This window comes from Manis javanica, chromosome 1 (assembly GCF_040802235.1).
Source record: "Manis javanica isolate MJ-LG chromosome 1, MJ_LKY, whole genome shotgun sequence".
Lineage (NCBI taxonomy): Eukaryota > Metazoa > Chordata > Mammalia > Pholidota > Manidae > Manis > Manis javanica.
This window is the reverse complement of record NC_133156.1, coordinates 130,012,438-130,038,290: the sequence shown is the minus strand read 5'-3', so window position 1 is coordinate 130,038,290 and position 25,853 is coordinate 130,012,438. Positions and strand designations below refer to the sequence as shown.

At 35.5% G+C, this 25,853-nt stretch overlaps 1 protein-coding gene across 2 annotated transcripts in view; it reads right to left on the bottom strand.

The window, feature by feature from the left end:
* The window catches only part of CDH9 (cadherin 9), a 139,646-nt gene that overhangs the window by 44,263 nt on the left and 69,530 nt on the right, over nucleotides 1-25,853 (bottom strand). For both annotated transcript variants that reach the window (XM_037001658.2, XM_037001649.2), the window contains one exon: nucleotides 356-650. In XM_037001658.2, the coding sequence (XP_036857553.1) occupies nucleotides 356-650 (295 nt within the window). The remainder of the gene's footprint in view (nucleotides 1-355; nucleotides 651-25,853) is intronic.

Sequence of the window (25,853 nt, the reverse complement as noted above, 5' to 3'; positions counted from 1 at the left end):
TTTGATATTCCTTTTATTTCAGGCAAAAATACATTCAACTTGGCTGCCATTTCAGTGGCAGTTGAGTAGAGATGAAGATGTTGGTAGAAATGTTATAGATTAACTGTTCTCAGTAATCATTTTACATATCACTTATAACATAGCAGGAAACTATATACACACTATATAGTATATATATACTATATATATACACACAATGGAAAATAATTAGAAGTGAGACAGCTGAGATTCAATAGTAGTTTTAAGCTATATTTCTTATTCTAAAAAATGTCACATATCATGACTGTATGTCCATAATAATTACCTTAGCAAAACAAACAAATAAAAAAGTTTACATGGATTAGAATATACCTACCGATTCCAGACATTTCAGGAACACTGGCAGTGTATAAGTCTTTTGTGAATTTTGGTTCATTGTCATTGATATCATGGATTTTAATGATAAATTCAGATTCAGGTTCCACCTGCCGCCCGGTTTTTCTGTCTATAGCCTTGGCACGAAGAATGTACAGGGATTTTTCTTCTCTGTCTAATTTCTTTGCAGCATGAATATCTCCTGTATTTTCATCTATAACGAACAGACTGCCAGCCCCATCTCCTGTTAATATGTATTTTAAATTTCCATCTCCTTTATCTTGGTCAGTGTGAAGCTTCAGAGAGGTAGAAAAGAAAAGTTCTATAAATATATGCATTGGTATTACAGAAAAAATAATCTTGGCACATATCAGTTCGTCTCCACAAAACACACTAGAACATTGAATGCACTAGTTTTCTTAATTTTCACTGCAGGGACACTAAACGTTTCTATTTTATCATTTTCAAAATTTTTAAACAGTTATATTTATACATTATAAGGGACTAAATTGAAAATAAAATGGAAATGAATAAATCTTTTTCAAAACACATTGTTTCTAAGATGTTTTTGAATGGGAAGCTATCAACATATAAACCTCTAGTACATTACCAAGAAAAGAAAGCCATTAACCTAGATCTTGAATGTAAAATATTAATCTACTCTGGATTACATAAAAATCAGTAACTCTAGGAACTGAGAAGAGGAATTCCTGAACTCATTATGACATTAAGTTTAGGATGTACACTGCAGTTTTAAACTGATTTTACTTCCCTTCAGTATAGTATTGCTTGTAGATGCACAGGGTCTGTCAACAGAGAGAATTTTAATCTATACATTATTCTTTCTATGACTTTGGGAGAGTACTCTTTTAACCAGGATGTTCTCCTTTTTTTAGAAGTAGACATATTTTATAGACTTTTTTTGAAATCCAAAGTGATATAAAGCACACAGGGCTTTTCCACTGGCCGTATAAATAATTTAATGAAAATATTGGGAGTTTTTCACTTATTATCTTCCCTCTTCTGAAACATATATATCATAAAAGAAAAATTCTTCTTAATTTGGAAGGCTGTACATTTTAGTACTTAAAATAGACAAATGGATCATGAATTCACAGTAATTTGGATTGGAAAAAATCATACATTTTTGCAAACCTAACATTCTGAAACTCGAGTCTTAGTCTTACATAAGCTAAAGTCTTACAAACCAGTCTTAGTGTCACACAAATTTCTGTTATACAGAGCAATTTGTGTGTGCGTGTGTGTGTGTGTGTGTGTGTGTGTGTGTGTGTTTAAGCCTCTTTGAAAGGGGAAAATATTAATTAAAAAAAGAATCTTTACTCTTATTGTTATTCTACTTGCTTGTTTGTACTCTATACCCTTATTTATACACCGGCTATAATGTTATCCTGATTTTCAGATACATCTTTGCCACTTTTACCCACTTCTGTATGCATTCTGTGCATACCAATTTTTTAATTATGCCTTGTTTTTTTTTTCTTCATTTCTTAGAAGGCCTGTTCCAGCTTTCATTCTGATGTTTGCATATGTTTCACTCACCCTTTAATACCCTTCCTTTCCTCTGCATTTTCTCCAAAAAATATCGTGTCTCGTTTTAAAATTTTCTTCTTAAGAATACTGTTCCTTATTTTATGGATAAGACAAGATATTCCTGATCTATAATTATGAAACACATATCAACTCCTATCATAATACTTATCACATTTGGTGAAATTGTTTACCATGCCCACTAAACTGTAAAATCCAAAAGAAAAGGACTGATATTTTTATTTTAAATCATTAGGATGTCAATACCTATTTCTTCAAAATATTTGCATAATCTTTATATGTCAACAAAATTCTTTTAATGACTACATTTTCAAATAACTTTTTACATATGTTCTTGTATTGCTAGTACTTTTATTATACAAAGAGAAAAAGCAAAGAAGATGCTTTAATAAAAGAAAATAATTAGAAAAAAATGAAAAAGATAGGTAGATAGAGAATTGATACTTATAGAAGTTCTTTTTAATTTGGCAAAAATTGTGGAAACAACTAAAATGTTCACCTTATTAATTCGTTTAAGCTAATTAATATATAATGATATTGTTTGTATACATTAAAATGATGGTTTACATATGTACTGTTGGATATAAATCATTTAAATAAGGTATTCATGTTAAAAACAGTATATATGGTATAATTTCAACTTGTTATATCTTTATTTTTTGATAAAAATACCCAGAAGATTCATAATATTGAGAGCAGTTAGTTTTAAATTGTTCTCCTATATTTTTGAGTTATATGTTTTATATATTTTGATGAGTAATTTGTGTTAATTTCTCAATCAAATAAAGGAAAAATAAAACTAGACAGGAACAATATATGAAATAAATTATAAAATGTCTCCCACAGCCTATACTCTACTGTTCTCATATTTATGCACTCTGAGAAACATGAAAGATTGGTTGTTTGTCAATATTGTTAATTATTTTCAGACTGAAATAGTGGAAATCCATGGGTGACACTGCCATTTTCTAAAAATCATGGAACAGTAAGTACTGTGGAGCACAGACCATGTACTATGTCAGGGACCCCTATCCGATGATTATCTTATGGGAATTCCTAAGTAACCAAGTAAGCAGGAACAAGTTCATAGTGTTATAACCTTTCTGTGTAAATTTTACATACACATAAATAAAAATCAGTTTTAATAGCCTATATTCTTCCCCATTATTTGTCCATATTTTTAACATAATTATAATAAAATTATAATAATGTTATATCTTTTTTCATTTAGCCAATATTCATTTAACACTTAATGTGGTATTAAAATGTGCAAGGAACTGAATCTGTACCTCTCCACTAAGTAAGATATGATTCTGCATCTTACTTAGACTCAAATACCTATAGAAACAATTCACTTTTCAAATATTTTTTCTTCATTCAGAGTATTTCAGAGTCTGGAAAATTATTTAGCCAAACATGATAGTAATCATAATCACTACATGTTTCTCTGAATTGTTTATATTCAATTTTTAAAATTTAAAGGAAAATTCACTATTAAATGATGCTGTTTGGACTGAGGATGTTGTTCAAAGAGAAATTAAAATATTTATGGAATTACAAGATTTTCAGAATACATATGCTTCCTGAAAATACTGGATTTTAGTTACAAAATAAAATATTTGCAGCAAAATGATATTTTTTTCATTCATATATTAACATCATTGTAATTTAGATTACCCTATTCCTCCATGTTCTAATTCTGGCCATGATATTTTTTATATACTCTTTACTCTATTAATTTAAAATATCATTTTAAAATAACTATTTTACACTAATCAGCCACACATTTTAAAGCAGTGTCTTTAATTCATAATTTCATTTTAAGAATGAAAACTCCTGTTAGTTATTTTCTAATGCAACCTAACAAAAACCAAAGGTATCTTAAAATGTTGAATTTTGAATCATACATTTAGAATTGATAGAAATCCGTAGTAAAACCTGTAATACAATAACCAAATGTAAATAAAATTTTCTATGTGAATCCCAAATTCAACATTTTTCATAGGATCGATTAAACAAAATAAAGTAGAAATCTTATGAATATTGTTTCTCTCTCATAGAGAGAAGCCCACATAAAATGACATAAGAAATATGAGTACCAAAGTATAATTATTTTCTTCAGATTTCTTAAACCAAATAGTCCTCCCTTGGTGGAAATAACTTATTTTCCTCTTCTAAACTTGAATTAATATACTGAAAGCACATTGAATCCTAGCTAAATTTTTCAAACACTGTTACTTTGTACTTTCTGACAGTATGGTTTTTTAGTTGTGCCCTGGTACAGATATTTTGTTTTATAAGTTTGAAAAAATTAAATATGAATGAAAAAGAGGTTAAAATTTAAAATACATATGTGGTGGTTAATGTATCAACTTAAGTGGGCCACAAAGTGCCCAGATATTTGGTGGAATGGTACTCCGGGTATGTTTAGGATGATGCTTCTAGATGAGGTTAACAATTGAATCTGTAGACTGAGTAATGTAGCTTGCCTTCTATCAGTGTGGGTGGATCTCATCTAACCCTTTAAAGTCCTGAGCACCAAAAAAAATACCCTCTGGGTAAGAAAGAATTCACTCCCTCACCCATTCGTCTCCTGGTCTCCAGATTCCTAAGCATTCAGACTCAGATGTGAGCCATTGTGTCAGCATTCCAGGGTCTCCATCCAGCCCACTGCAGATCTTAGGACTTTCCAGGCTCCAAAATCATGTGAGCCAATTTATTATTATATATATGTATATATAAGAATATAATATATAAAATGTATATTTGTATGTAATAATACAAATATACTTGTACATATAATATAGCATATATTTATATATTTACATTATTTCCAGAGAAAGCCAATTTTGTGTATATATATATATATATATTTACTTACACAATAAATACATATAGCATAAATATACATAAATTTATTTTACGTAAATAAAATCTGTGTTAGTCTAGGTTTTTCAGAGAAAGAAATCAATAATCCTTAGGGAGATTGGAATATTAGAGTAGGTTTCTCATTTAAAACCTACTCACTCATGCTGAGAAAGCCCAGAGAACATACCTTTCACCAAGACTGGGAGGGAGTCCTAGCAGCCTGAAGACCTCTGGCTACTCTTCTCTATAAGACAGACCCTACAATGGGAACTGCAGTCACTGAATTGTGACACAGAAATTCAGTTTGGGCAATTGGACCCTAGAATGGCAGGTGCCAAATGGCAGTGCTCAACAGCCAAAAGAATGATGGTGGGATTACAGTAAATGGGCAGTTGAGTCAAGCAGGAATCAGAGGAGTCTGACTCACACATACCTATGGCATTGGTTAGCTGATCATGATATTTCTATTAGTGAAACAGATAGGAAGCCTACTAAATTCTTACCTGATATGTAAAGCAGAAAATTTCAACGTCAAGAGAACAAAAGACTGAATTGAATCACAAAAACAGAGTGATGACCCCTCAATCAATTCCCAAACTTGAGCCAGTTTATAGACCCAGAGCCCTTTGAATGAAGGGATACCAGATCCCCTTGAGGAAGGACCCTAGTACATATGCCAAAATTTATACTATGAATCTCTCTCCCAGACTTCCCCAAGTGGACCTAGATCTTTTAATAGGGTAACACACTAGGAAGAAGGGAAATCATCAGACATTTTGGTATTACTGGACACTGGCTCTGAACTGACAGTGATTGCAGGAGACCCAAATCATCAGTGTGATCAGCCAACCAGATTAGAAGCATATGGAAGTCAGGTGATCAATGGATTTTTACCTGAGATCCATCTCAAAGTGGGCCCACAAACCCATAATACGGTGAAGGATAAATTGTTACATCTGGCACATCTTACAACCAAAGAAGCACAATGTCTAATCAGTTTCTTTGAATTCTGGAGGCATCCTTTACCTCATCTGCATGTTATTCCTATCTAAGTACTGTGTCACCTAAAAAGCTGCTAGTTTTGAGTGAGACCCAGAATTTGAGAAGCCTCTGCAACAGGTCTGGGCTGCTATGGGAGATGTGTACATGAACTGCAGGGCAGGTTCTTAGGATTCTAGAACAAACCCATGCAGTTCTCAGTGGATAACTAGTCTCTTTTTGAGAAACAGCTCTTGGCCTGCTACTGGGTCTAGAAACTAAATGTTTAAGCATGAGTCACAAGTTACCCTGCAACCTGAGATGTTCATCATGAACTGGGTGTCATCTTAACCATCAAACCATAAAGTTAAGTGTGCACAGCAGCACTCTATCATCAAGTGGAAGTATCTATGTGATTGGGTCTGGACACGCCCTGAAAGCACAAGTTACAGGAAGCAGTGGCGCAAGTGCCATGGGCCTCACTCCCACTGTACTGCCTTTTCTATCCTGGCCTGTATCTATGGCCCAATGAAGAGTTCCTTCAGTCAGCTGACAGAGAGGAAAAGTTCTGGGTCAGGCTTCATGACTAATATATTAATATGCAGTTTTATGGTATATGAGATTAAATGGGAACTAAATATCAGGCCACTGATATGCAATATATTAACACGGTAAAAAGTTCCAGTTTGGGATAAGATGAATTAGCTGGACTTACCTTCTCATAGTAAACAAGTAAAAACCTGGACAAAATATATGAGACAACTTTTTTAGAAATTGAACAACAGGAGAGAAGCACCAAGGTAAGCTATAAATTTATAGCTTACCTTACCATTCTTCCTGGGAAGAATTTTACTGGAAGAAAATGGAGAATGTACAGAAATTAGCTATTATGGCTGGGCAGAGAAAACAGAGATCAGATTTCAAGGCTGCTATTGTGACACTAATTTGTTGGACAGGGTACAAAGAGGAGAAAGCCACAGAGGATCCCAGTATCTGCATAAGAGTTCTGCTAAAATTGTAGTAGAATCATATACTCTACACATACAGGGAGGACTAGCTAGCACTGAACATTTCTAGTAGCCTAAGATTTCAACTGATCATTTCAGTCATTGCAAAGGATGCATAGAGGTAGGAATATTGACATAAACAGAATGGTACAGTTTGTTTTTTTACTAAGTATCATTGTTACACACTCTAATGAAGGTTTAACAAGAAAAAAAATGTGGTTATTCCATTCACCCTTATTATCAAGTCCCCCCAATCCCCATTGCAGTCACTATCAGTGTAGTAGGATGCCACAGAGTCCCTATTTGTCTTCTCCAAGCTACACTGTCTTCCCTGTGACCTCACATACACCATGTGCACAGATCATGATAACCCACAATCCCCTTTTCCCTCCTGCCCACCCCCACCTCTCCCCTTTGGTAACCACTAGTTCCTTCTTGGAGTCTGTGAGTCTGCTGCTATTTTGTTTCTTCAGTTTTGCTTCGTTGTTATACTCCACAAATGAGGGAAATCATTTGGTATTTGTCTTTCTCTGGCTGACTTATTTCACTGAACATAATACCCTCTAGCTCCATCTACGTTGTTGCAAATGGTAGGATTTGTTTCTTTCTTATGGCTGAATAGTATTCCATTGTGTATATGTACCACCTGTTCTTTATCCAGAATGGTTCAGTTTTAAGTGAACATTGTGAGCACAAAGTTAAAACTTGAGAAAAACCATACTTTAGGAGACAGGACTGTGTTCTATGAGTAAAAAAGCACATCATAAGAAAAAGAGATAAAGTAAAATAGACCCATTTAAACAGTCCTAAAATCAAGGTTTGACAGGAAATTATATCCTTTACAATGCCCAGAATATAGTAATATAAAACAACTAAAACACCAGTAGAATATGATTTGAAACATATACATATATATATATGTTCTCCCAGCCATAGAAACAGAAACACAGATAACCCAGATATGCAAACTACTAATAGGCATGCATGTAATTGGAAAACCAAATAAAATATGAACTTGCAGTTACAAAAGGGAAGAAAGAGTGTAGCAGACAATAATTTTTAAGAGATAATGGATAATTTTTAAGAGATAATGGCAAACATTTTTCATGTTAATGAAGGGCACCAGGCCACATATCCAATTTTGGTGAATTTCGATCAAAATAATTATGAAGAAAAGTATGTCTAAGCAAATCATAGTCAAATGGATAAAAACTAAGGATTTAGAGAAAATATTCATATTCTCTATAAATTTTTTGTGATTTTCTTTTTATTTTTCTAGAAGCATGTTATTAATTTCCAAATATTTGAATGTTTTCTTATTACCATTTTTTAAAATTGATTTTAGTATGATTCTATTGTGAAAGAAAAAAATGTTAAAAGCATCCAAGGAATAAACATATGTTCAGGGTAAATAATTATAACAAGAAAGGCAACTGACTTCACTTTACAAATAATGGAAGCTAGAATTTTTCAGTAAAAATAATCTTCAAAAATGAAGAAATAATAACATTTTGAGAGAAAAAATTGCAGATGGAATTTGCTGTTATAAGACTTTTACTTCAAGCAATATTAAATAATCTCTTTAGGTTGAATGGAAATAATCCTGGACTGAATCTTTGACACAAAGAAAGAAATGAGGAGACTTTAAAAGGCAAAATAGTTTATAAATATGAGGACTGTCTTTAAATATTCACTAATATAATCCACTGTTTAAGTCTAATATAATAGCAATATGTTATAAGGTTAATGTAACACAGTTAAAGTAAATTATATAATAATATCCAAGTGTGTGAAAAGTAAATGAAAAGTAAATTATATAATAATATCCAAGTGTGTGAAAAGTAAATGAAATTTTACTTTTATAAAGTTCTAACATTCTGTGGGTTTTATCATATTTCAGTTTGACCTGAGTAAAATAAGGATGGATATTATCCTTATCCTTATAATCCCTTTATAATCCTTAGGCCAGCCACTAAAAAGTACAAGAAAAAACTTAAAAGACAATAGTGGAAATAAAATCGAATACTAATTAGGGGAGAAAGATGAGGAGACAGATAAAAGTATTCTTCCATAAAAAAGGCAAGAAATAAGAGAAAAACAAAGAATAATTAGATTTAGATCAAAGATAAACACATTGTTGGCCAGTAGAAGATACAAACACAAAGATGTTAGTGATTAGATTACATAGTATGGACTTAAATCTCAACTAAGGAAGAGATGATCAGAATTCATTAAAAATAATTATATATATCTTTTTATTGAAGTATAATTGATACACAATATTATATTTGCTTAAAGTATACAATACAGTGGTTCAACAGTTACACACGTTATTAAATCCTCACCCCAACTAGTGCAGTTACTATCTGTCAACACAGAAAGATGTTACAGAACCACCTGCTATATTCTGCATGCTGAAAGAGCCCTGCTTTCAATATAACAGAACAAATAAATTTAAAATCAAGAAAGAAAAGCTTTGCAAACAGTAATTACAAGGAAGTATATAGGGCTATATTAATATCAGACAAAAACTTTAAGAAATGATGAAAAGGAATGTTTAATAATGATGAGAGGGATACTACTTCAGAAAGATATAACAATCATTAATGTAAATTTTCAAAGTACATGAAACACATTTCCTAAAGCTAAAAGAAGTAGCAGACAAATCCAAAACATAGTTGATTTTATTATGGAAGTAATAAGCTTTTATTTCTTATAAGAAACTAACACATTAAATACTTATAACTGAAATTATGAGATTTTAGATGATCACAGTGAGACATTACAATTAAAACAGCAAATAACAATAAATGTACAAATAACAAATATGTTCATCTAATACTGGGCATGTATGTCAGTAATGTTTTTAGAATGTTTTGATTTACATAAAAATTACAAACACACTACAATTAGTTCTTCCTTACCTTACAATTAATAAACAGATATTGACAAATTATTAACTATAGAATGTTTTATTTAGAGTCCCTTATTTTTTACCTAATATCTTTTACTTGTTCCACATATCATTTAGCCTTCATGCACCTTAGGTTCCCCTGTACCGTCTGTACTGACATTTTCTGAGATTTTCTGTATTTTTTATTACCTCCAGAGTAATGCATGGCATGTATTTAGTAGCACTGAGATTTATCTGATGTTCTTTCTCATGCTTATACTAGGATTACCTGTTTTGGGCAGAAAGTCTATAGTAGTAAAGTGCCATTTTCATTACATCATATAAAGGGTACGAACTGTCAAAAACATATATTACCCATGATGTTAACTTAGTTTACTTAGTATTTGCCCCATGTTCCCACTGTAAATTCACTCTATTTTCCCACTTTCCTTAGGTATTCTTACAAAGGAAATCACAGTATTCTGCTAACATTTAAGGAATGGGGAGTTATGCTCCATTTCTTTGAAGGAGCAGTATCTTCATAAGTTATTTTGAATTGCTCTACATGGGAGATTTGTTTATTCTCTCTCATTTACCTATTTATGATTATTTATTAATATCAGTATGGATTATGAGATTTTTTAATTTTATGTTTTGGGTTATAGTCTAATATCACTATTTTTCTTTGCTCCAATTTTTCCAGCTCTGCGCCCTGGAATCCCTACAATCAGTTCTTGAGTCCTTTTGCCATTCCCCCATCTTTAATGTGTGTTTTTGCATGTGCTCATTTCCTTTACGTATCCAGGATCATCTTGTATATTTCCTGTCCCAGTGCTAGAATCAGTCATTTCTTCAAGAAACCTTGGTTCTTTTCACTGAGACTGAAGTTAGAAATCAAGATCTGGGTGGTAGATGTGCTTGTTGCTGTTAGAACCTATCAGCTGACAGAATGAAATGTGAGTGTATAGTAATCCATGTATGTACATATATCTATATGAAACTATATTAATATGAAGTTCACTGTGATATATAGAGTTAGATATTTTAACATACTAATTTCAATAATTATAGACTATAAGTCAAATATTAGTAAAGATATAGAATATTTGGATAATGCTGCTAATCAAATCAACCTCAATAATATTTCTATAGCATCTTCATAATACACGTTATTTTTAAGGGCAAACCCAACATCTTCATAATACTCATTATTTTTAAGGACACATGGAACATTCGCCAGATTATACTAAGTTGAGTTGGGGTTGGGCAAAGTTTGGCCCATACCTTGTTTATTATGATCTCTGTTATATCTGTTCTCCTGCCCTCCAAAAATATATATTTAATATTATATCACATATCATATATGGAACAAACTTTATCCCTGTCAAAATTCCAGCGATGGAATTTTGTAACAAAATTTTTCTTTAATTTTGTTTAAAAATTTGTTGTTTTTCTAAAATAAACTGATAACCTAAAATTAAAATTGACATGGGAATACAAATGATATAGTATAGCCTAGATAGTTTTGAAGATGAACAAAGTAGAAGAACTTACATTACTGAATTTCAAAACTTATTATACAACTACAATAATGAAGAAAGTGAGGTAGTAGATGGACAAATGAGAACAAAATAGAAAATTTAGAAATAAACTCATACATACATAGTAACGAGTTTAGATAAAGGATGCCAATACAATTTCATTATGGAAGAACTGTCAGTAAATTTTGCCAAAGCAACTTTGTATCACTATTTAAAATATGAAGAAACTTCATCCATACCTCAGATCATTCACAAAAAGTTAATCTGAGATGTACTACAGACTTAAATATGATAGCTAGAACCAAAAAGCATCTTGGAAAAAAAGTATGACCTTGATTTCATGATGTAAATACAAGCAAATACTTCTTATACAAAACCAAAGGCACTAACAAAAAGGAAAATAAAACCAATATTCTTATGTAATCAAAATTAAAATCTAATCATCAAAATAATGTATTTTGATGTTCTGCACTTATGTGCATACACATTAAGAATTGTATGTCTTTTGGAGAACTGACCTTTTTTATCATTATGTAATCCCCCTATTCATCCCTGATAAATGTTCTTGTTCTGATATGAATTGTTTCTGAAATTAATATAGTTACTCTGACTTTCTTTTCCTTAATGTTAGCTTAGAATATTTTTCTCCATCTCTTTACTTTTAACATATCTGTGTCTATATTTAATGTAGTTTATTTTAAACAACATACAGTGGAGTTCTGTAATTTTCATCTACTCTCTCTTCGTATCATTGGTGTACTTAGACAATTCACATTTAAAAAGTTTATTGATGTAGTTGGTTTAATAACTATATACTTGGCATTGTTTTCTACTCATTGCCCTGGTTTTGTTTCTTTTTATTTATGTTTTCCTATTCTTTTCCTGGCTTTTATGATTTTTTGAACCTTTTCTATATCCTATTTTCTCTCTACTCTTAGAAAATCAATTATAATTCTTTAAAGTAACATGTGAAGGAAATCTAAATTTATATTACTAAGTAAAATAAACTAGTCTGAAAAGGACACACAGAGCATAATTCTAACTATATGATATTTTGGAAAGGGAAAAACTTTAGAGAAAATTAAAATATCAGTAGTAGCCTGACATTTTTGGGGAAGTGAAGGAGGCATGAATAGAGAACTTTTAGGACAAGCTACTCTGTATAACATTATAATAGTAGGTACCTGGCACTGTCCATTTGTAAAAACCCATAGAAATGTATAACATAGAGGTGATGTCAAATGTAAACTATAGATTTTAATTAATTATAATATAACAATATTGTTACATCAATTATAACAAATGTAAGTGAGATGTGTGAATACATATAAATATATATGGTGTCAAGCTCTAAAGAATAGCTTTGTTTTTTATTGTGTATAAATTATGAGTTAAATCATTATAAAATGTTGTTACTTAATAATGAAAACACACAGCTCATAAAGGCAATGGAATGCTAAGGCAGTGCCTTAGTCAGACTTTTAAGCTAGTTATTTGGGTTTATGAAATGAAAATATATATTGAGCCTCAGCCAATAACTGATGGGCTGAGAGATAACAAATCCCTCTAGCATCCAAAATAATATCTACTGTGCCTAGAAATTAATATCAATGGAAAATAAATTTCTCAAAATTGGCTGTGGCGAGGCGGAGCCAAGATGGCAGTGTGAGTAGAGCAGCGGAAATCAACTCCCAAAACCACATATATCTATGAAAATATAACAAAGACAACTCTTCCTAAAATAGAGACCAGAGGACACAGGACAACATCCAGACCACATCCACACCTGCAAGAACCCAGCGCCTCATGAAGGGGGTAAGATACAAGCCCCAGCCCCGCGGGACTCAAGCACCCCTCCCCCCAACTCCGAGCAGGAGGAGAGGAGTTGGAGCGGGGAGGGAGAGGGAGCCCAGGACTGCTGAACACCCAGCCCCAGCCATCCGGAACAGAGCGCAGGCACAGTGCATGCATGGGGTCCTGGATACTAGGGAAACAGGGCAGCAGGACCAACGAGCAGATGCCTGAGGCCAACACCAGAGAACAAAGAAACAGGAGTGGCCATTTTTTTTTCTCTTTGGAAGTCTTAAAGGGACAGGGACCCCAATACTAGGGAAACAGGGCAGTAAAACTGGTGAGCATGTGCCTGAGGCTGGTGCCTGAGGACAAAGAAAATCGTGTGTTTTTCTTTTTCTTTTTATAATTAATTAATTAATTAATTAATTAATTAATTAATTATTTTTGTCGTTGTTGTTTTGGTTTGGCGAGTGCTTTTTGGAAGTCTTAAAGGGGCAGGATGGGACACCTAATCCAGAGGCAGGGAATCAGGGGATCTCTGGGCACTCTAACCCCTTGGGCAGCAGGGAGCTCGGAGGCCCGTTATGGAGCCCTCCAATGGGGCTCCACCATTTTGGAGCAGCAGCCCGAGCCAGGCCATGCCCACAGCAACAGTGGAGATAAACTCCATAGCAGCCGGGCAGGAAGCAGAAGCTCTCTCTGCACACAGCTGCTCAGCACAAGCCACTAGAGGTCGCTGTTCTCCCAGGAGAGGAAGGCCACAAACCAACAAGAAGGAAAGCTCTTCCAGCTGTCACTCATACCAGCTATGCAAACTATCTCTATCACCCTGAAAAGGCAAAACTACAGGCAGACAAAGGTCACAGAGACAACACCAGAGAAGGAGACAGACCTAACCAGTCTTCCTGAAAAAGAATTCAAAATAAAAATCATGAACATGCTGATGGAGATGCAGAGAAAAATGCAAGAGCAATGGGATGAAGTCTGGAGGGAGATCACAGATGCCAGGAAGGACATTACAGAAGTGAAACAAACCCTGGTAGGATTTATAAGCAGGATGGATAAGATGCAAGAGACCATTGAAGGAATAGAAACCAGAGAACAGGAATGTATAGAAGCTGATATAGAGAGAGATAAAAGGATCTCCAGGAATGAAACAATACTAAGAGAACTGTGTGACCAGTGCAAAAGGAACAATATCCATATTATAGGGGTACCAGAAGAAGAAGAGAGAGGAAAAGGGATAGAAAGTGTCTTTGAAGAAATAATTGCTGAAAACTTCCCCAAACTGGGGGAGGAAATAATCAAACAGACCACGGAAATACACAGAACCCCCAACAGAAAGGATCCAAGGAGGACAACACCAAGACACATAATAATTAAAATGGCAAGGATCAAGGACAAGGAAAGAGTTTTAAAGGCAGCTAGAGAGAAAAAGGTCACCTATAAAGGAAAACCCATCAGGCTATCATCAGACTTCTCGACAGAAACCCTACAGGCCAGAAGAGAAAGGCATGATATATTTAATACAATGAAACAGAAGGGCCTTGAACCAAGGATACTGTATCCAGCACAACTGTCATTTAAATATGATGGTGGGATTAAACAATTTCCAGACAAGCAAAAGCTGAGGGAATTTGCTTCCCACACACCACCTCTACAGGGCATCTTACAGGGACTGCTCTAGATGGGAGCACTCCTAGAAAGAGCACAGAACAAAACACCCAACATATGAAGAAAGGAGGAGGAAGAATAAGAAGGAAGAGAAGAAAAGAATCTCCAGACAGTGTATATAACAGCTCAATAAGCGAGCTAAGTTAGGCAGTAAGATACTAAAGAGGCTAACCTTGAACCTTTGGTAACCACGAATCTAAAGCCTGATGTAACTGTATTCCTATTATGTTAATGCGTGTACTCAATTTAATTAGCAGTTTAAAACCTATACATGCTTAAGTTACTCTACAAGAAGATATGTCAAAGAAATAATCAATCTTTCCATGTTATCTTCCATCTGCTACTCCTATAGCTTTTCTTCTTCCTTCCTAATTACAACCCTTAAATAGAATTCGTGCCTCATATCGAATTTTCCAAGTATCATAATTCTTCCAAGTGGTAAAGATACCTCTAGACAAATACTGGGCATAAAAGCCACAGGCATAAATCTGCAAAGAAGTAAAAAGCTAACCTTTTCAAACAATATTGCCTCTCTCTCACTTACCAGCTTTACATTTCCCTGTATGGCCCCAGAAGATGATTGGTTAGCCAGAGATGGTTAAGATTCCTCAAGGGAGGAACAACCTAAGACAGGCACAGTCGCAGGGGGGCCATCAGGTGAGAAATTGGGGATCTACAGAGGTGAGGCTTAGAACCTCACCCCCCCTGTTTTGAGAGAAATCTTCTGCATCTGTGGATGTTTTATTGCCCTTGTCTAGCTTGGATTAACACTTAGTCTACAGGCACACACCTGATCATCTAAATTTGCTCTCTTACAGCACTAAACTATGTTTTCTACCTTTATCTTGCATCTACCTACTACTTCAGCATTTTATTAAAATAATAATAATAATAATAATAAGAGAGAAATGTGGTATTCACATATAAATCAAGTCTAAAAATCAAACGAATATTCATATTTGACCTTATTATTTATAGTTCATAATGCGTGATCAAAACCGAAAGTTTCTGTGATGACTGCACTTGTACTGTTCACCATGTAAGAACATATTCACTATGTAAGAACTTGTTCACCATGTAAGAACTTGTTCGTTATGCTTCAGAAGATTGGAGACTGATGAGAATTAGGCTTGGGGTGGATTAATGATTGTGCATTGAGCATTGAGTCCCCTATACAGAATTTTATTGTTGTTAACAACCATTTGATGAATAAATAAATATGAGAGATGCCCTCTCAAAAAAAAAATTGGCTGTGGCTAAAGTTCCTTAGGACCAGGACATGACATAGTTCCTACCACATGGCTTCTACTGGTAGCCCTAAGGGTTACATGTATATGTTCTCCAGTCCTGATACTGATTTTATTTCAGTTTTGCTATTCATGTAATAAATGTAATATCAGAGATTACACTTAAAGGCTTAGAATAGCATATTGTCTGTCAGTGTGTCCTACATGGGTATATTTCTTCTACTCAGGTTACACACTGTTATCACTATACAAAAAGAACCAAGGACACATAAATTTTACGGTCATAGCATTTATTACATGCAGAGAAGTGCTCTATTCAATTGGCAACTGAAGCCTTGTTATTGAAAATGGGCAACAGAAAAGGTTCTAAGTGTTGGCTTAATAGTTAAATGAACATGTGCTGACGTATGAAAGGAATAAGGTGACATCTTCATTGGAATTATTTGTAGAATCTACATGTAGGAACTGATGGGTCGTGGAATGCAATGAAGAAATATTCCATCTTCCATCTATGAAAAATTTTCTTTCATTCTTCTGTATCCAGTGATGCCAGACTCACTTAAAAATGCTGTACATATAAAGAATGCTTACGGCTAATTTTTGTGTCATTGAATTTACTGTTGTATATATGTAAAGGTATTTCGGGATGAGTCATAACATCAACTCTTGTGGCCTAATTAAGGTTATCTACAAATGCAATTCTGTTACCAAGCAGTAGGGCTTGTCCTATATTCTCTACCTGTCAAACCCCTCATCTACCTGGAAATGGGGAAAGGAAGTGTTTCAGAATTGTTAGGAAGTCTGCTTTTAGTACTAGCTCTGTAAGCTGCCTGCAAAGCTTAAAGGTCAAACTGAGGTAGAAAGAAAAGTATTACATAGAAATGGGGGATATAACAAATGGGAAAGGCACTCATAAAGGATTAATATATGTAGGGAAAATGGAAATTCCACACCCAGGATTCTCACCTGATCCTAATTTCACCCATTGTATACATGTGATGAAGTAGTATGTAGCCTACTGCACAGGCACATACTTGGATACTCATTGACAGTAAGCCATTACTGCCGGTATTGATATAAGAAGAGTTCTGCCTTGTGCTATGGGCAGAGGGAAGGGGAGCAGAGGCTGAGCTGGGGGCTAAGATGAGGCAGATGGAATCCAGTGCTTTACTTACTGCCATGAGAATAAAACTTGGTATGAACCTCTTTTATCCCCAATGTTGTTGTTATTCAGTCTCACTGAATCCACAGCAAACTTGCTCAGGGCTTGGAGCCCCCTCCCAGAGCTACAATATACCAGGGAAGGATGGCCCATATGAAACTTCCAAATGAGCATCTCAGGAAAGAGAATGATACTGAGTTCTCTCTCTTAGATCCAATGATGACCATTTGCAGGTGGAGGGAGAAATCTGGGACTTGTTCCCATAGAAGAAATATTGAACTCCTGCTCATTATGCCATGGCAACAGTGTGTGTGGTTCCTTGACAAGCACTAGCCCCATTATTTCAAGTTTCCTGTAGGTATGTTAGGAGCTCATCTGGAGATTCTGAGTAGGATTGAAATGCCAATCCTAGAAGGTTGTCAGCATGACAGAAACATCTTGCTAACCCAAAAAGGAACACTAGAAAATGCTATCTTCCAGGAGACTGTCAATGGTTGGAATTGGTCTTGAGAGAAAATAAAATCTCTAAATATATGGATTCATTTAATAAAAACTTTAGCATAGCTGTCAAAAATGGTAGTAGAGGGCATACTCTTTACAAGGAAAGACTATCAGATATCGTAATCCGTGATGGCTTTTAAGGTCCATGACTGTGTGGCTTAGAGAGTGAAACAAAGGAAGCTCAATTGTATGAGTACTATATTAAACTTAAATAACAATGGATCATAACAAAGAATTGTGGCTTTTATCACTGTTTTTTAATGTCCTGAAAATTGCAAATAATAATATTCACTATGATGCAATTAATTGGGTTTGAGTAGATAGGGCAAAACCTTGTCATCCCTAATGGGGATTTACATCTAGAAGCCAATGTCCTAAACACTTTCCTGTGATAATTTGGATATTGTTAGGTCCACCAGTCAAATGTAACCCAAAATTCACAGAATGGTGTTTGTTCACAGTCTGTCAGTCAGTCAGACTGTATGGTACATAGGGAAATTGATAGATTAATTTCTCTGACAAAACTATGTGATGAACAAATGATTTGAAAATGATTTATAGAATTAAATAAAAACGAGATGTGATAATTCTACAGGATGAGATGCTACTTTATGATGTAAGTGGAAGCCAACAATTGATGAAATGACCCTGAAAATTGTTTCTCCAGAAAATGAAGTAAAGTTGGCCTTATGAAAATTTCACATTCAATAAATGTTTACATCAACACACATAAAAAGTTCAAATGACCATAGTCATTGGAAGAATAAGAGTAACTGCATTGAAAAAAGAATATTAAAACAACTCAAAAGGGATTCATCTAATTTAACAAGCTTTGCAAAGGAAATTCTACTAAAAGCTATATTAGACAAATCCAACTCATTGTCATGGTGCCAGTAAGATTAATCTTTGTAGAAAATATAGAATAAACTACAAGATAGGAAAAGAAACTGTTTCGTAGAAATATATAGTATGGAGATACTGCCTGAAGACAGAGAAGAGATTAGAAAGTTAAGCAGTTAGCCTTCAGCATGTTTCATTTGCATTAATGGGGGTTAGCACTTGGGTTGAAAGAAGACATATGAACTGCTCTAGTCTCATAAAAAACCAAGAACAGATGTCTTAAAAATAAATCAATGGTATTTGGTAGGAAGATAATATTTATCATTAAAATGCTTTAGTGGACTGGTTTAGGGTCACCTATGTTAATTAAATAAAATATCTATGATTAATAAGGCATGCTCTCTAGAAAATGTCATGCAACCTATGTAAATATAAAATGGAGGTGCTTTGTAACCTAAATACACTTGTTTTCCAAAGCAGGCAACTGTCCATCTTACTCAGAGACCTATTCCTTAGATGTGAGCTAGAGATGCATTCTATGGGGATCTGCAAAGCTGCACTGAGCATCCCGCAATTGCTTCTAATTTTTTTGTTTTGGATAGTGTATGTATCCTTGAAATAGTTAGTGAAGCTAGATATTGGGTAATAATTCTAATCTATATGAGTGTGACTTGACAATTTCCAATCATTTGTCTTAGCTTAGAAGGAAGAACAATCATTTACCATCCTTAAGCAGAGACATTGCAAGGCTGTTCTCACAGTTACTTCTGTCCTTGTTTTGAATAACCCCACAGAACTTTCACCCTCGAAACCTGAGTCCAGTCAGAAACAAAGTTTTCCCCAGGCTTTTTGGTTTTCTAAGTCTCTCATTGAACCCAAAATATCTCCATTCCTTAAAGGACACATGGTTTAAGGAGAGAACAAAGTTGAATAGTGAGGCATTTTTAAACAGCAAAGGAAAAAAAATTAAATATGTAATTAGAAAGCATGTTATGCAATTGATATTCTTTGCAGTATAAGGCACACTGCCTGCAGTGGACTCTTCACACTATGTAACCTCAGTGTTTATGGAAATTTTTATAATTCTGCAACATACCTGCTCATTTTTATTGGAAAACATTAAAGTTCATACTGATTAACATTAAAACATTCTTCTTTAGAAAATCTTATGAAGTAGTAATTTGATATATATAGACATTATATAATTTTGACTCAATTATTACAGTGAATTTGAAAATTTGACTGTTACTCTATTAAGGTTAAAAATTTTAAAAAATATAGGAAGGTGGATCCAAGATGGCTGCATGAGTAGGACAGTGGGAATCTCCTCCCAAAAACATATATATTTTTGAAAATACAACAAATACAACTAATCCTAAGAGAGAGACCAGAAGACACAGGACAACAGCCAGACTACATCCACACGTGCAAGAGCCCAGCGCCTGGTGAAAGACGTAAGATACAAGCCCCAGACTGGCAGGACCCGAGCGCCCCTCACCCCAGCACCCGGCAGGAGGAGAGGAGTCAGGGTGGGGAGGGAGAGGGAGCCCAGGACTGCTAAACAACCAGCCCTAGCCATCTGCACCAGAGCACAGGCACAGTGCATGGATGGAAGGCTGGAAACTAGGGAAACAGGGCAGTAAGACCTCTGAGCAGGTCCCAAAGCTGATGCACCTGTGACAAAGAAAAGTGAGTGCTTTTTGAAAGTGTTAAAGGGACAGGGACGCAACAGCTGGATGGAAACAACCCAGGTCACAGTCCAGAAGCTGGATATTCCAAGGAAACCCGGGTGCACTAACCCCCTGGTCAACAGCTCTGAGACACCTCATGGAGGAAAACAGCCAAACAGCACCCCATCCATTACCCCTCCGGGACCCTGCCAAAGCAGAGAAGCAGACTGAGGCTGGCCAACCCCTCAGCAAGGGAGCTTCCTCCATACCGGCCGGCAAGATCCAAAGACCCAGTCTACATGCAATTGCCCAACACAAGCCACTAAGGGTCGCAGTTGTCCCAGTAAAGAAAGGCCAGTAGCAAGAGGAAAGTGTGGCTCTCCCAGCTGACAGGCAATAGCACCTATCAACATGAAAAGGCAAAAAATTTGATCCAGACAAGACTAACCCAGACAGCTTGGGCATCTGCTACATCTTCCCCTGAAAAGGAACCTGGGGAGATAGATTTAACCAGTCTTCCTGAAAAAGAATTCAAAACAAAAGTCATAACCATACTGATGGACTTGCAGAGAAATATGCAAGAATTAAGGAAAGAGAATACAGAAATAAAACAAGCTCTGGAAGGACTTCAAAACAGAATGGACAAGATGCAACAGACCATTAATGGACTAGAAAACAGAGAACAGGAATGCAGAGAAGCTGATGCAGAGAGAGATAAAAAGATCTCCAGGAATGAAGAATTCTAAGAAAACTGAGTGACCAATTGAAATGGAACAATATCCGCATTATAGGGGTACCAGAAGAAGAAGAGAGAGAAAAAGGGATAGAAAGTGTCTTTGAAGAAATAATTGCTGAAAACTTCCTAAAACTAGGGGAGGAAATGGCCTCTCAGACCACAGAGGTACACAGAACTCCCATGACAAGGGATCCAAGGAGGGCAACACCAAGACACATAATAATTAAAATGGCAAAGTTCAAAGACAAGGACAAACTATTAAAGGCAGCCAGAGAGAAAAAAAAGGTCACCTACAAAGGAAAACCCATCAGCCTATCATCAGACTTCTCAACAGAAATCCTACAGGCCAACAGAGAATGGCATGATATACTTAATGCAATGAAACAGAAGGGCCTCGAATCAAGACTATGGTATCCAGCACGATTATCATTTAAATATGAAGGGGGGATTAAACAATTCCCAGACAAGCAAAACTTGAGGGAAATTGCCTCCCACAAACTACCTCTACAGGGCATCTTACAGGGACTGCTCTAGATGGGAGCACTCCTAAAAAGAGCACAGAACAAAACAACCAACATATGAAGAAGGGAGGAGGAGGAATAAGAAGGGAGAGAAATAAAGAATCATCAGACCGTGTTTATAATAGCTCAACAAGTGAGTTAAGTTAGACAGTAAGATAGTAAAGAAACTAACCCTGAACCTTTGGTAAACATAAACTTAAAGCCTGCAATGGCAATAAGTACATACCTTTCAATAATCACCACAATGTAAATGGACTGAATGCACCAATCAAAAGAAAAAGAGTAATAGAATGGATAAAAAAGCAAGATCCATCCATATGCTGCTTACAAGAGACTCACCTCAAACCCAAAGACATGCACAAACTTAAAATCAAGGGATGGAAAAGATATTTCATGCAAACAACAGAGAGAAAAAAGCAGGTGTTACAATACTAGTATCAGACAAAACAGACTTCAAAATAAAGAAAGTAACAAAAGATAAAGAAGGACATTACATAATGATAAAGGGCTCAGTCCAACAAGAGGATATAACCATTATAAATATATATGCCCCCAATACAGGAGCACCAACATACCTGCAACAAATACTAACAGAACTAAAGGAGGAAATTCAGTGCAATGCATTCATTCTGGGAGACTTCAACACACCACTCACTCCAAAGGACAGATCCACCAGCGAGAAAATAAGTAAGGACACAGAGGCACTGAACAACACACTAGAACAGATGGACCTAATAGACATCTACAGAACACTACATCCAAAAGCAATAGGATACACATTCTTCTCAAGTGCACATGGAACATTCTCCAGAATAGACCACATATTAGGCCACAAAAAGAGCCTCAGCAAAATCCAAAAGATTGAAATCCTACTAACTAACTTTTCAGACCACAAAGGCATAAAACTAGAAATAAACTGTACAAAGAAAGCAAAAAGACTCACAAACACATGGAAGCTTAACAACACGCTCCTAGATAATCAATGGATCAATGACCAAATCAAAATGAAGGTCCAGCAATACATAGAAACAAATGACAACAACAACACAAAGCTGCAACTACTGTGGAACACAGCAAAAGCAGTCTTAAGAGGAAAGTATATAGCAATCCAGGCATATGTAAAGAAGGAAGAACAATCCCAACTGAGTGGTCTAATGGCACCATTATGGAAATTGGAAAAAGAAGAACAAATGAGGCCTAAGGTCAGCAGAAGGAGGGACGTAATAAAGATCAGAGAAGAAATAAATAAAATTGAGAATAAAACAATAGCAAAAATCAATGAAACTAAGAGCTGGTTCTTCGAGAAAATAAACAAAATAGATAAGCCTCTAGCCAGACTTATTAAGAGGAAAAGAGAGTCAACAAAAATCAACAAAATCAGAAACGAGAAAGGAAAAATCAGGACGAACCCCACAGAAATACAAAGAATTATTAGAGAGTACTATGAAAACCTATATGGTAACAAGCAGGGAAACCTAGGAGAAATGGACAACTTCCTAGAAAAATACAACCTCCCAAGACTGACCCAGAAAGAAACAGAAACTCTGAACAAACCAATTACCAGCAACTAAATTGAAGTGGTAATCAAAAAACTACCAAAGAACAAAACCCCCAGGCCAGATGGATGCACCTCAGAATTTTATCAGACATACAGGGAAGACATAATACCCATTCTCCTTAAAGTTTTCCAAAAAATAGAAGAGGAGGGAATACTCTCAAACTCATTCTATGAAGCCAACATCACCGTAATACCAAAACCAGGCAAACACCCCTCCAAAAAAGAAAACTACAGACCAATATCCCTGATGAACGTAGATGCGAAAATACTCAAAAAAACATTAGCAAACCGAATTCAAAAATACATCAAAAGGATCGTACACCATGACCAAGTGGGATTCATCCCAGGAATGCAAGAATGGTACAACATTCGAAAATCCATCAACATCATCCACCACATCAACAAAAAGAAAGACAAAAACCACATGATCATCTCCGTAGATGCTGAAAAAGCACTTGACAAAATTCAACATCCATTAATGATAAAAACTCTCAGCAAAATGGGTACAGATGGCAAGTACCTCAACATAATAAAGGCCATTTAACATAAACCCACAGCCAACATTATACTGAACAGCGAGAAGCAGAAAGCTTTTCCTTTGAGATCAGGAACTAGACAGGGATGCCCACTCTCCCCACTGTTATTTAACATAGTACTGGAGGTCCTAGCCACGGAAATCAGACAAAACAAAGAAATAGAAGGAATCCAGATTGATAAAGTAGAAGTTAAACTGTCACTATTTGCAGATGACATGATATTGTACATAAAAAACCCTAAAGACTCCACCCCAAAACTACTAGAACTGATATTGGAATACAGTAAAGTTGCAGGATACAAAATTAACACAGAGAAACCTGTAGATTTCCTATACACTAACGATGAACCAATAGAGAAATAAGGAAAACAATTCCAGTCACAACTGCATCAAAAAGAATAAAGTACGTAGGAATAAACCTATCCAAAAAAGTGAAAGACCTATCCTCTGAAAACTACAAGACACTCTTAAGAGAAATTAAAGTGGACAGTAACAAATGGAAACTCATCCCATGTTCGTGGCTAGGAAGAATTAATATTGTCAAAATGGCCATCTGGCCCAAAGCAATATGCAGATTTGATGCAATCCCTATCAAATTACCAGCAACATTCTTCAATGAACTGGAACAAATAATTCAAAAATTCATATGGAAACACCAAAGACCCCGAATAGCCAAAGCAATCCTAAGAAAGAAGAATAAAGTAGGGGGGATCTCACTCCCCAACTTCAAGCTCTACTATAAAGCCATAGTAATCAAGACAATTTGGTACTGGCACAAGAACAGAGCCACAGACGAGTGGAAGAGACTAGAGACTCCACACATTAACCCAAACATATATGGTCAATTAATATTTGATAAAGGATCCATGGACATACAGTGGCGAAATGACAGTCTCTTCAACAGATGGTGCTTGCAAAACTGGACAGCTGCATGTAGGAAAATGAAACTGGACCATTGTCTAACCCCATATACAAAAGTAAACTCAAAATGGATCAAAGACCTGAATGTAAGTCATGAAACCATTAAACTCTTGGAAAAAGACATAGGCAAAAACCTCTTAGACATAAGCATGAGTGACCTCTTCTTGAACATATCTCCCCGGGCAAGGAGAACAACAGCAAAAATGAACAATTAGGACTATATTAAGCTGAAAAGCTTCTGTACAGCAAAAGACACCATCAGTAGAACAAAAAGGAATGCTGCAGTATGGGAGAATATATTTGTAAATGACAGATCCAATAAAGGCTTGACGTTCAAAATATATAAAGAGCTCACAACCCTCAACAAACAAAAAACAAACAATGCAATTAAAAAGTGGGCAGAGGAACTGAACAGACAATTCTCCAAAAAAGAAATTCAGATGACCAACAGACACATGAAAAGATGCTCCACATCGCTAATTATCAGAGAAATGCAAATTAAAACTACAATGAGGTATCACCTCACACCAGTAAGGATGGCTACCATCCAAAAGACAAACAACAACAAATGTTAGCAAGGCTGTGGAGAAAGGGGAACCCTCCTACACTGCTGGTGGGAATGTAAATTAGTTCAACCATTGTGGAAAGCAGTATGGAGGATCCTCAAAATGCTCAAAACAGACTTACCATTTGACCCCAGAATTCCACTCCTAGGTATTTTCCCTAGGAACGCAGCAATCAAGTTTGAAAAAGACAGATGCACCCCTATGTTTATCACAGCACTATTTACAATAGCCAAGAACTGGAAGCAACCTACATGCCCATCGGTTGATGAATGGATAAAGAAGATGTGGTACATATACGCAATGGAATATTACTCAGCCATAAGAAGAGGGCAAATCCTACCATTTGCAGCAACATGGATGGAGGTGGAGGGTATTATGCTCAGTGAAATAAGCCAAGTGGAGAAAGAGAAATACCAAATGATTTCACTCATCTGTGGAGTATAAGAACAAAGGAAAAACTGAAGGAACAACACAGCAGCAGAATCACAGAACCCAAGAATGGACTAACAGGTACCAAAGGGAAAGGGACTGCAGAGGATGGGTAAGTAGGGAGGGACAAGGGGGGGAAGAAGATGGGGGATATTAAGGTTAGCATGCATAATGGGGGGGTGGGTGAAAGTGAAGGGCTGTACAACACAGAAAGACAAGTAGTGATTCTACAACACTTTGCTATGGTGATGGACAGTGACTGTAAAGGGGTATATAGGGGGGACGTGGTATAGGGAGAGCCTAGTAAACATAATATTCTTCATGTAATTGTAGATTAATGATAACAAAAAAAAAGCAGTTCCTTTGTGGTGACCTCCAATGAGTTCTACACAATAATATAAAGGGCATATCAAAATGTGGGCAAAGGGTCTGTGTGTGTTTATACCGAAGATCAAAGACTAATTGGGCTACCCAGAAAATGAACTAAGA